Source organism: Macaca nemestrina, chromosome 18 (genome assembly GCF_043159975.1).
Source record: "Macaca nemestrina isolate mMacNem1 chromosome 18, mMacNem.hap1, whole genome shotgun sequence".
Lineage (NCBI taxonomy): Eukaryota > Metazoa > Chordata > Mammalia > Primates > Cercopithecidae > Macaca > Macaca nemestrina.
In genome coordinates this window covers 12,359,099-12,371,265 of record NC_092142.1, presented here as the reverse complement: position 1 = coordinate 12,371,265, position 12,167 = coordinate 12,359,099, and the positions used below count along the sequence as shown (strand labels likewise).

The 12,167-nt window shown below is 46.9% G+C and overlaps 1 protein-coding gene across 4 annotated transcripts in view; it reads right to left on the bottom strand.

Moving 5' to 3' along the window:
* LOC105467916 (sorting nexin 29) overlaps window positions 1–8,692 on the bottom strand; it is a 590,024-nt gene extending 581,332 nt beyond the window's left edge. For 3 of the 4 annotated variants that reach the window (XR_011616096.1, XM_071083656.1, XM_071083659.1), the window contains exon 1: window positions 8,592–8,692. Coding sequence is in view for 3 of the 4 variants with exons in the window: in XM_071083656.1 (XP_070939757.1) it covers window positions 8,592–8,598 (7 nt within the window). In the remaining variant the exon portion in view is untranslated. The remainder of the gene's footprint in view (window positions 1–8,591) is intronic. The other variant, XM_071083660.1, reaches the window with a different exon arrangement.
* Window positions 8,693–12,167: the final 3,475 nt, after the last annotated feature.

Genomic DNA, 12,167 nt, shown 5'->3' with positions numbered 1-12,167 from the left:
TCTGGCTAGAGCACTAGGGAAAGCAGCTCACTTTGTGCTCGGGTATTGCCGGGTTGGAGGATGAGGTCCAAGAGCTACTGGTGGCTCTCTCACCTCCGTGGAGGAGCGGCTGCCTGTGGATGAAGCCCACAGAGAGGAAAGCCGAGTTGACAGCCAGACAGATAGTCCTGATAGTCCTTTACCACGTGGATCCAGCTAAGCTCAAAGCCAGCCCTATAAGACACCATACATTCCCATGTTGCTGAAATCAGTTTGATCAGCTTCTGTCACATTCCACTGAAAAGAGTCCTGGCTAACACACTCAGCACGATCCCAACAAAATCTGGTACATTCATTCCTTTTGCTTCAACAGACCCCAATGGTAACAACCTTTTGATAAGTGATAGAGGATATACCAAATTATCATCCAGTGTTTGCTGAATGTTGAACCCCGAATTTCTGGCCAACCTCTGCTTCCACCAGAGCCCTCATGCTTACTGGCAGCATTTGAATTTAGTGTAACCGCTTTGGAAAAATCAATCCAACTGAGTTTAATTATGTGCCAAAAAAAAAGGCATCAAAAGTGATAAACTCTTCGATGTCAATGCTACTTTTGGAAAATCACCCTAAAGACATAATCTAAAGGATGGAAAACTACCTTGAAAAAAAAAAATGTTCACTGCATCATTACTTTGAAACAAAAAGAAAGAAGGAAAGCCAGGTATAGTGGATCACACCTGTAATCCTGGCACTTTGGGAGGCTGAAACAGGAAGATCACTTGAGGTCCGGAGTTCAAGATCAGCCTGGGCAATATAGTGAGACCCTGTCTCTACACCAAATTAAAAAGTTAGACGGGTGTGGTGTTGTACCTTTAGTCCCAGATACTCAGGAGGCTGAGGTGGGAGGATCACTTGAGCCCAGGAGGTCAAGGCTGCTATGAGCTATAATTGTACCACCACTGCACTCCAGCCTGGGCAACAGAGCAACATCCTGTCTCAAAAGAAAAAGAAAGGGAGGAAAGAGAAGAAGAAAGGGAGGAAGGGAAAGAGAGAGGGAGAGAGGGAGGAGAGGCTAGAGGGAGAGAGGAAGATAGGCTAAGTTTCCACAACTAAAATCGATAGTTAAAAGTTGTACGACATGCAAAGTGGTGGATGAAAGATGGACTGTACAGTCCATAAAAGTGATCAATAGGGAATCCATGGAGCAATGTGGTAAAGTTTTGTCCTGAAATGTTAATGGTGAAAAGCAAGAAAGCAAGATGCAAAGTTGTATGATAATAAAAAAATTACTGCAGCCTGTATCAGTATTTCTCAATTTTTTTTTTTTTTTTTTTTTTTTTGAGACAGGGTCTGAGGGTCTGGCTCTGTCACCCAGGCTGGAGTGCAATGGTACTTTCACGGCTCACTGTAGCCTCAACCTCCCAGGCTCAAGTGATCCTCCCACCTCAGCCTCCCGAGTGGCTAGGACCATGGGTATGCACCATTACACCCAGCTACTGTGTGTGTGTGTGTGTGTGTGTGTGTGTGTGTATGTGTGTGTGTACACAGACGGGGTCCCGCTATGTTGCCCAGGCTGGTCTCAAACTCCTGGGCTCAAGTGATCCTCCCAGCTTAGCCTCCCAAAGTGCTGGAATTACAGGTGTGAGCCACTGTGTCCTGCTCAATCTGTTTCATTCTTGCCCTCAAGGATACTTTTTAGACACTTTTTTGCTAATCATCCTGTCCATGAAAAAGTCATACCACAGATACAATGTACATATGTACTATATGCCTATCTGTGCTTTCTACATCCAAGTAAGTTTTTTTTCTCTCCTGAGAACCAGTGTTCAACCCCTTGGGGGTGATATCACCCCCACTGCAAATATATGGCCTATGTATAGACAAGACAGTGGCAGATGGAAGGTGCTTTATCTGGAACTAGGCTCACATTGCCACAAGTTAGAGAAATCTATAAAATCTTGGATTTTAGTTCCACATTTTAAGAGCTCTAAGCATTTGAGTTCCTATCAGTTACCTGGAGTCAAGCAACCAGGAAGCAGGAGAACCAACACCAGTAGGACCTAGTCCATCGCAGGTGGGGATCAACTGTTTGCTGATGGTGGAACATGTACTTCTTGCATTCCACCATCATAGATCAATCCAGTGCCTTCACGAGGGGGGGAAATGTTGATAGCATCACTTTCTACTTTGAATGAAAACCACAAAGATTCTTTTTTCATTCATTCTTTCATTCATTTCAGCTGATTCCTTATTCTAAGTACAAGCCACTGCTGGAGAGGGCCCAGTCAGTGCCAAGGAGAAAACTGTGACCTTCAACATTCCAGAAAACTAAGAAAGAGCAGCCGGGCACAGTGGCTTACGACTATAATCTCAGCACTTCAGAAGGTTGAGACAGGATGGCTTAAGGCCAGGAGTACCAGATAAACCTGGGCAACGCGGTAAGACCCATCTCCACCAAAAAAAAAAAAAAAAAAAAAAAAGTAGACCAGGTGCCGTGGCTCACGCCTGTAATCCTAGCACTTTGGGAGGCCGAGGCAGGTGGATAACCTGAGCTCAGAATTTTGAGACCAACCTGGGCTACATGGCAAAACCCATCTCTACTAAAAATATAAAAAATTAGCCAGGCGTGGTGGCGCGCACCCGTAATCCCAGCTGCTCGGGAGGCTGAGGCACAAGAATCACCGGAGCCCAGGAGGCAGAGGTTGCAGTGAGCCAACATTACGGCACTGTACTCCAGCCTGGACAACACAGTGAGAATCTGTCTCAAAAAAGTATTTGTTAATTTAAAAAAAATTTTTTTAATACAAAGCTGCCAAAATATACATCAATATCAGGCAAGAAACAGCAGTAAATTACCCATTAAGCTCAAAATTCTGATATGTGACGAATCTTTGAGCTTATCTGTTACACAAATTATTTGATCACTGTGGGCCTGGCTTTCCTCACCCTTCAAATGGAAATCTCAGTGTCTCCTTAAAAAACACTGATGTTAATGAGCATCTAGGAACTTAAGAATCAAGACTTACAGAAGACAAAACTTGAATATAATAATGACTTTCTGGCTCTACAAGCTCTACTTTCCCAGTAACAGCAAACACGTATCTGAAAATCAGCATTCCTTACATAGTCTGAAGAAGTGGGCAATCAGGTATTCCCATCTACTGGGTTCTCTAAAGAAAAAGAAACAAATTGTGGCCACCATCCTACAGTAACCACCCCTACATGTCTGCAGACATCTTTCTTCCTGATAATTTTTTTAGTTCTACATACATATAAGAATCCATAAATATTGTCTTGTGTATGTTTTAATTTGGACCAAGGTATATATTTTAGGTATAATTCTACACTCTGCTTTTTTTTTTTTTTTTTTTTTTAATTGAGATGAGATCTCGCTATGTTACCCAGACTGGTCTCTAACTTCTGGACTCAAGCAATCCTCCCACCTGGGCCTCCCAAAGTGCTGAGATTACAGGCATGAGCAATCACGCCAGACCCACCCTGCTTTTCTTACAGAACATTAACATTGAGATACTGCCACGGTCATGTGTATGAATCTGTATCACTGCTTTTAACATTTCTGAGGCTTTCCATCAGTTGACCACAGCACACTAGGTTTACCTACTCCCCAATTAATGGTCATCTTAGTTGTTTCTGGCCTCATGATACCCATTTATCTTGTGTATATATTACCTAGGGCCCTTCCACTTCCTGGTTATTTGTACTTAATGTATTCAGCTTTGCACCCATCTAGCCTCTGACTCTACTCAAACATTTTCAACTCAAAAATACAGCAGACTCTAATTACCAATTTCTAGCACACACAAGAGACTGAAAAACACTTTATGCCACACCAAAAGGATGCAATCAGCAGAGACCTGCAAAGGATCCTTGGGATAAATAACTGTTTCCTTCAACAACAACTGCAAGAGGAAAAAGGAGAGAGACTAAAGGGCAGCCTGTAGTTTAAAAAAAGACTCCCTGCTTCAAAAAACACCATCAAGAAAGTGAAAAGAGCCCAGGCACAGTGACTCAGGCCTGTAATCCCAGCACTTTGGGAGGCTGAGGTAGGCAGATCACTTGAGGTCAGGAGCTCGAGACCAGCTAGCCAACATGGTAAAACCCCATCAATACTAATAATACAAAAATTGGCCAGGCGCGGTGGCTCATGCCTGTAATCCCAACACTTTGGGAGGCCAAGGTAGGATGATCACTTGAGGCCAGGAATTCGAGACCAGCCCGGTCAACATGGCGAAACCCCATGTCTACTAAAACTACAAAAAAATTAGCTGGGTGTGGGGCAGTGCACCTGCAGTCCCAGCTACTCCAGAGGCTGAGACAGGAGAATCACTTGAACCCGGGAGGCAGAGGTTGCAGTGAGCCAAGATTGCTCACTGCACTCCAGTACTCCAGCCTGGGTGATAGAGCAAGACTCCAAATCAAAAAAAAAAAAAAGAAAAGAAAAGAAAATGAAAATGAAGAGACAAACCATGGAGGGGGAGAAAAATTTTGTAAACAATAAACCTGATATGGGACTTGTATCTAGAAATTACAGAGGATTCTTACAGATCAGCAATAAAAAGACAGCCTAATGTTAAAATGGCCAAAGGATTTGAATAGACATTTCTCCAAGGAGAATACACAATTGGTCAATAAGCACAAGATAAGATGCTCAACATCACTAGTCGCTAAGGAAATGCAAATCAAAACTACAAAGAAATATCACTTCACACCCACTAGAATGTCTATTATTAAAAAGACTATTGGGGAAGGTGTGGAGAAACAGAACCCTCATATGCTGCTGGTGAGAATTTAAAATGGTGCAGCCACTTTGAAAACCAGTCTGACACAGTTCTTCAAATGGTTAACCACAGTTACTATATGACCCTGCAATTCCACTCTTCCATACATGCCCAAGAGAAAGGAAGAGACTTGCCCCCGCAAACACTTGTGTGTGAATGTTCATAGCAGCATTATTCAAAACAGCTAAAAAGTAGAAACAACTCAAATGCCCATTTTTGATGCATGAATAAACAAAATGTATGATACCCACATAAAGGAATATAATTTGGCCACAAAAAGGAATGAAGTACAGATATATGCTATAACATGGTTTAACCTCAGGAAAATTATACCAAGTGAAAAAAGCCAGATACGAGAGGGCACATATTGTATGATTTCATTTATATGAAATACCCACAACGGGCACATCCAGAGACAGAAAGTAGATGAGTGGTTCCCAGGGGCTGAGGGGAGGGGGAAAGATGAATGACTGCTAATGGGTACAAAGTTTCTTTCTGAGGTAATTAAAATGTTGTGAAATTAACTATGGTGATATTTGCACGGTACTGAAAATACCAAAAAATAAAAAATAAAAATAAAATAAAAAGGAGGTGAGGGAGAGACCTAAAAGATTTAAAAGACAAACCAATGTGCACTGTTTAAACCTTACTTAGATTCTGAGGTTTTAAAATACACTATATTAGAAAATGTTAAGGCCGGGGTGCGGTAGCTCATGCCTGTAATCCCAGCACTTTGCGGGTCTGAGGCAGGTGGATCACATGAAGCCAGGAGTTCGAGAGTGGATCACATGAAGCCAGGAGTTCGAGACCAGCCAGGCCAACAGGGCGAAACTCCATCTCTACTAAAAATACAAAAATCAGCCGGGCATGGTGGTGCACATCTGTAGTCCCAGCTACTCAGGAGCCTGAGGCAGGAGAATTGCTCAAACCCAGGAGATGAAGGTTGCAGTAAGCTAAGATCGTGCCACTGCACTCCAGCCTGGGTGACAGAGCATGACTCCGTCTCTAAAACATAAATAAAATAAAATAAATAAATAAAACATTATAAGTGAGGGACAGAAGAAAGAGGAAATATTTCCGTGCCACTTTATTTTATCATGTACCAGTTATCAACCCCAGAAGTGGGGAAACCCACTTTCAACTGCATTCTCAAGAAACAATTAAAATATACGGCTGGACTTCCCCTTACATCTTCACAGACCACTTTTTCTGCCTCAATTACAATGTTTCCAAACGAAGGTTTTCATCCTTAATGCTTTTTCCTAAAAAGTCATTTGTTGGTTTCCTTTTCTAATTTGTTTGGCTTTAGATATAATTTTTTTTTTTTTTTTTTTTTTTAAACTGAGTCCCACTCTGTTGCGCAGGCTGGAGTGCAGTGACATGATCATGGCTCGCTGCAAACTCCACCTCCTGGGTTCAACAGATTCTCATCCCTCAGCCTCCCGAGTAGCCGGGATTACAGGCACCTGCCATTATGCGCTGTTAATTTTTGTATTTTGAGTAGACACAAGGTTTCACCATGTTGGCCAGGCTGGTCTCGAACTCGTGACCTCAAGTGACCCGCCTGCATCTGCCTCCCAAAGTGCTGAGATTACAGGTGTGAGCCATCATGTCCAGCAGACGTAATGATTTTTTATTTTAAAATTTGCTGAGTTTTCTTTTTTTTTTTTTTTTTTTTGAGACAAAGTCTTGCTCTGTTGCCCAGGCTGGAGTGCAGTGGCTTGATCTTGGCTCACTGCAACCTCTGGCACCCGGGTTTAAGCGATTCTCCTGCCTCAGCCTCCGAAGTAGCTGGGATTACAGATGCACACCACCAGAGTTTTCATATTATTTCTCCTTGAAAGATAAACTGACCAATTTCTATTGGCTTATCAATTTCATTTTCTCTTGTGCTAAAAGTAGAATGAAAGGGGTCCAGAAATGTGAGCTTGTGGCAAAGACTCCTTGGTCACATTAAAAGGAAAAGATTTTCAGAGAGTGCCTAGTCCCAGCCTAAATGAGAGTTATGTCTCTCATAACTAGGCAAAAACAATCCCACTCCTACCCCACATGAGCCCTTACAGAAACAACAGCAGACAGCTCTGAGATTCGGACAGTGAACCTCGTGATACACACAGTACCAGTCACTTTACCTGATGAATGTTACTCAGTCATTACAAGTCTAGGAGACGGGTACTACTACGTATCCTCATTTTGCTGGGACTCCCAGAATGGTCAAGTAACTTACTCTTAAATCACACAGCTTTATATAGCAGGGCCAAGATTTGAACCCAGGAAGTCTGGCTTCAGGACCTGCACTTATACCAACCTACCTCACTTCCTGATGGAAGCCAGCTCATAACGTCTTTATTGTGGTATTACTAATATTCACAAATCAGAAACCATACTTAGGCTTAAAATCATTTGATTTGGCAACCAAAGGTGGATTATCTCCCAGGAAACTCCCCCTCATCAGCCCCCTCATTATTAGGACTGTCCATTTCACAAATCTTGCCTTTGAATAACAAACACAAAAGGCACATCACTTGTTTAAACAAACAAACAAACAACAAAAAAGATCCACAGAGATAACTTTAAAAGTTAACATTGAAGACAGCGGTATCCCTTGGCCTTGCTCCTCGCTCAACCTCCAGAAATGCCTGAGTGGAAGACAACGGCCAGGAGGGCTGGATGCAGGGATTCCTCAGAAACAATTCCACCGTGAGGGAGAAACAGGCACTAGGAGGATAGGCGGGGCTTCCTAAATAAATCCAGATCCCAGAGTGGCTGGACAGACAGTCAGGGGAGAGCTGAGAGGCTTCCCTGAGTCACTCCCATCTCCACATACAACACCCAGGAATGACTTAGCACCACAACACCAATAAGACTCCTCAGAGGAAAGGAGGGTAGAGTCAAGGGACTAAACTTCAGAAAACATTGAGGATGAGCTGTCCACACCCACCTCCCTCTCACTTCCAGCATCCCCACCAATACCAGCCCCTCGATGGTGAGAGGAAGAAGTTTGCACTGGGAAGAGCAAGGACGAAGTGACGGTCCCCAGATGGGCTGGGCACGGGACAAGAAGGGAAGGGCTGCAGGACAAGGCAAGAGAGATCTTAAAAGATAATGATGAGCCAGGATAAGACATGGAAAAGGATGGAATATGCAAGGATCATCGAAATGTAAAAGCCAGGACCCGACAGGGAAGCTGAGTGGGTAACTGGGAAGAACTGGTGATGGGAAGAGCAAAGCACTGGGAACACGGGTGGGAGGGATGAGAGGGATGGGGAAGACAAAGGGGTTGGAGAAGTGAGCTCCTCTGGGGACCAGGAGCTCCTGGGACACGGGGATAGTGGGGTCAGCAAACTAAGTGTCCAAAAAGACTCTGCCTGTATGGAAACCGCAGGGACTGGAGACCAGGGGCCTGGGTAGCGGGGATGACTGGGGATGGAGGCCCGGGAACTGCAGCTGGGACGCAGCAGGTCTAGGAGTCAGGAGAGACTGAGACCTGGGAGGTCTCAGAACTGGGGGTCTGGACACTAGGCAAAGGGGTCGCAGGACTGGGACGACTGGGGACAGCGGTTTAGGAGCTGGTTTTTATGGATGGACAAGAATCAGGAGACCAGGAGTGCCCGGCGACGGGAGATCAGAGACCCGCAGGTGAGCAGGGGCCAGGAGCCGGGAGTCCTGGGGACGAGGGGTCTGGAAAAGGGAGCGACTGGGCGGGGGTCTGCGAGGGAGTGGGGCGCGGGGACCCAGGGACCGGAGTGTGCAGCTGCAGCGGCGGGAGCCGGGGCGGCCAGGGCGGGTGACAGCGGCGGGGTCGCCACTCACCGCTCATGATGCCGCTCCCCGGGCCGGTGCCTGCGCCGCGCCGCCGCCGCTGCCGCCTCTGCGGCCGCCGAGCTCCAGACAGGCCGGGAGACAGGAGCCCCGCCCCAGCCGCCCCGCCCCGGAAGCAGAGCCTGACCGCTGACAAGGCCCCGCCCGCCGACCCGGAACGTAAACAACCGCGCAGGTCCAGGTTGCGGGACTTGGTGTGAAGAGCGGTGCAGAGGCGACGCGGGCTGGGGACTCTGGGTGGACCCGAGACCCCGCGAGGAGGTGTCACTGTCCCCAAGTCCCCAAGACGCCTCCCCTGCCCTCCTGAGGTTCCCACTCCTGTCGGGGCAACAGATAGAGAAGAAAGCCACGAGTGGTGGGCGACTTTGTCCCAGAGAGGGATACGAGCAGGAAAGGAAATAAAAAGAGAGTAACGGGACAAAGCGTGATCACAGGCAGATGGGCAATCCCGGAGGGCCTCTCTAAGGAGACGACTTTTGAGCTCAGACCTGGGTGATGAGACGAAACCAGCCTGGGAAGATCGCCAGCGACAGCGTTCCATAAGGAGGTGCAATTGCCAGGCCCCTGCCTGGAGGAGTTGACCGGAGCGAGGGGATGAGTGAGAAAACAGGCCTGGTGCGGTGGCTCACGCCTCTAATCCCAACACTTTGGCAGGCCGAGGCGGGAGGATCACCTGAGTCCAGGAGTTCGAGAGGGTGAGTGAGAAAAGGGTGGTGAGAGGGAGGAAATTGAAGAGGTGGAGGGAGGGCCTTGCAGGCCAGAGGAAGGAGTTTGGGGTTTTCTGCCTAACTCTAGGAAGGTCGGGGAATAGGAGGCTATTGCAAAAATGCAAGCAGAGACCGAGCGCTGTGGCTCACATCTGTAATCTCAGAAGTTGGGAGGGCCGAGGCGGGCGGATCGCTTGAGGCCAGGAGTTCGAGAGCAGCCTGGGCAACATAGCGAGACGCCGTTCTCTACAAAAAAAAGAAAAAAGAAAAAAAAAAGGATTCAAACAGAGGAGTGACACGATCTGAATTAGGTTTTAAGATATGGCCCCGGCCGGGCGTGGTGTCTGACGCCTGTAATCCCAGCACTTTGGGAGGCCGAGGCGGGCGGATCACAAGGTCAGGAGATCGAGACCATCCTGGCTAACACGGTGATACCCCGTCTCTACTAAAAATACAAAAAATTGGCCGGGCGTGGTGGCGGGCGCTTGTGGTCCCAGCTACTCGAGAGGCTGAGGCAGGAGAATGGCGTGAACCCGGGAGGCGGAGCTTTCAGTGAGCGGAGATCGCCCCACTGAAAAACAAAAAAGAAAAAGATATGGCTCCTAGGCCGGACGCGGTGACTCATGCCTGTAATCCCAACACTTTGGGAGGCCAAAGTGGATGGATCTCCTGAGATCAGAAGTTCTAGACCAGCCTGGCCAACATAGTGAAATCCCATCTCTACTAAAAATATAAAAATTAGCCAGGCATGGTGGCGTGCTCCTTTAGTCCCAGCTACTGGGGAGGCTGAAACAGGAGAATTGCTTGAACCCAGGAGGCAGAGGTTGCAGTGAGCCGAGATCCTGCCACCGCACTCTAGCCTGGGTAACAGAGAGAGACTCCCTCTCAAAAAAAAAAAGAAGATATGGCTCTTCCTGGGATGAGAATGAATTATAATGGGGGCAGGGTGGAGAAAGAGCAGCTGGTTAAGGAGTTACTGCAGTTGTCCAGGCAAGACATGGTGCCTAGCTGCAGTGGTGGCAGTGGAGATGGAAAAGGTGATGGATTGAGTGTGAACACAAGTGTTAAACATTCACAAATTTTTTTTTTTTTTTTTTTGAGGAGTATTGCTATGTTGCCCTGGCTGGAATGCAGTGGCGCGATCTCGGCTCACTGCAAACTCCACCTCCCAGTTTCAGGTGATTCTCCTGCCTCAGCCTCCCAAGTAGCTGGGACTACAGGCGCCTGCCACCATGCCCAGCTAATTTTTTGTATTTTTTTAGTAGAGACGGGGTTTCAATGTGTTAGCCAGAATGGTCTCCATCTCCTGACATCGTGATCCACCCACCTCGGCCTCCCAAAGTGCTGGGATTACAGGCATGAGCCACCCCGCCTGGCACATTTTTATGAAGTCCAGGGTTTTGTCCCATTTTACAGATGGGGGAAAAGGGACTGAAGGAGTATTTTCCAAACTTGTTTTGCCCACACCCAGAGTGAAGAAATGTATTTTATATCACAACCCTGTACACATAAGCATACATTTAAGGAGATGTTTTAAAAAACAATTCTATAGGTAATATATTCTCCTCTACTTTCTATCTTTTTTTCTCTAATGCTGAAGGAGACTTACTCGATTGATCCATAATAAGTCTCGATTGATCCATAATGACACAATCTCGGCTCACTGCAACCTCCGCTTCCTAGGTTCTAACGATTCTCCTGCCTCAGCCACCCAAGTAGCTGGGATTACAGGTGTGGCACCACCATGCATGCTAACTTTTGTATTTTGTGTTTTTAGTAAAGATGGGGTTTCAACATGTTGGCCAGCCGTGAACTCCTGACCTCAGGTAATCAACCCTCCTCGGCCTCCCAAAGTGCTGGGATTGCAGGCATGAGTCACCAAGCCCAGTCTGCAGCATTTTCTATAATGATGGAAAAGTGGCGTTGGGGCTTAGAAACCAGTACCCGAAAATATGGCATTTTGACATGCTGGACTCAAGAAGCATCATAGTCTCTCTGGCCTCGCCCGTACACAGCAAATCTCCCAAAGCCAGGTTGAAGTTCCTTCATCTGCCTAAAACTTGGGACCCACCAAAAATAACAATTTTCCCCCTCCTTGTAAAACTAAGAATGTAACCACACCTGAACAAATCCTTTCGCAAGATAAAGACAGTCTCAGAATCATTCAAAGTCTTTTTTTTTTTTTTTTTTTTTTTGAGACGGAGTCTCGCTCTATCGCCCAGGCTGGAGTGCAGTAGCGCGATCTCGGCTCACTGCAAGCTCCGCCTCCCGGGTTCACGCCACTCTCCTGCCTCAGCCTCCCAAGTAGCTGGGACTACAGGCACCCGCCACAGCACCCGGCTAATTTTTTGTATTTTTAGTAGAGACAGGGTTTCACTGTGTTAGCCAGGATGGTCTCGATCTCCTGACCTCGTGATCCGCCTGCCTCGGCCTCCCAAAGTGCTGGGATTACAGGTGTGAGCCACCGCGCCCGGCGAATCATTCAAATTCTAAAGAGAACTGTTTACAACATAATCTCCATTCCAGGATCCATTCCATCTCCAGTGATCCTTTATTGCCCCTCAACAAAATTCCTCTTCTCCCCAGTCCCATAACCTGTTTTGCTGGGGTTCTAAGCCCTCATTCTTTTTTTTTTTTTTTTTTTTTTTTTTTTTTTGAGACGGAGTCTCGCTCTGTCACCCAGGCTGGAGCGCAGTGGCCGGATCTCAGCCCACTGCAAGCTCCGCCTCCCGGGTTTACGCCATTCTCCGGCCTCAGCCTCCCGAGTAGCTGGGACTACAGGCGCCCGCCACCTCGCCCGGCTAGTTTTTTGTATTTCTTAATAGAGACGGGGTTTCACCGTGTTAGCCAGGATGGTCTC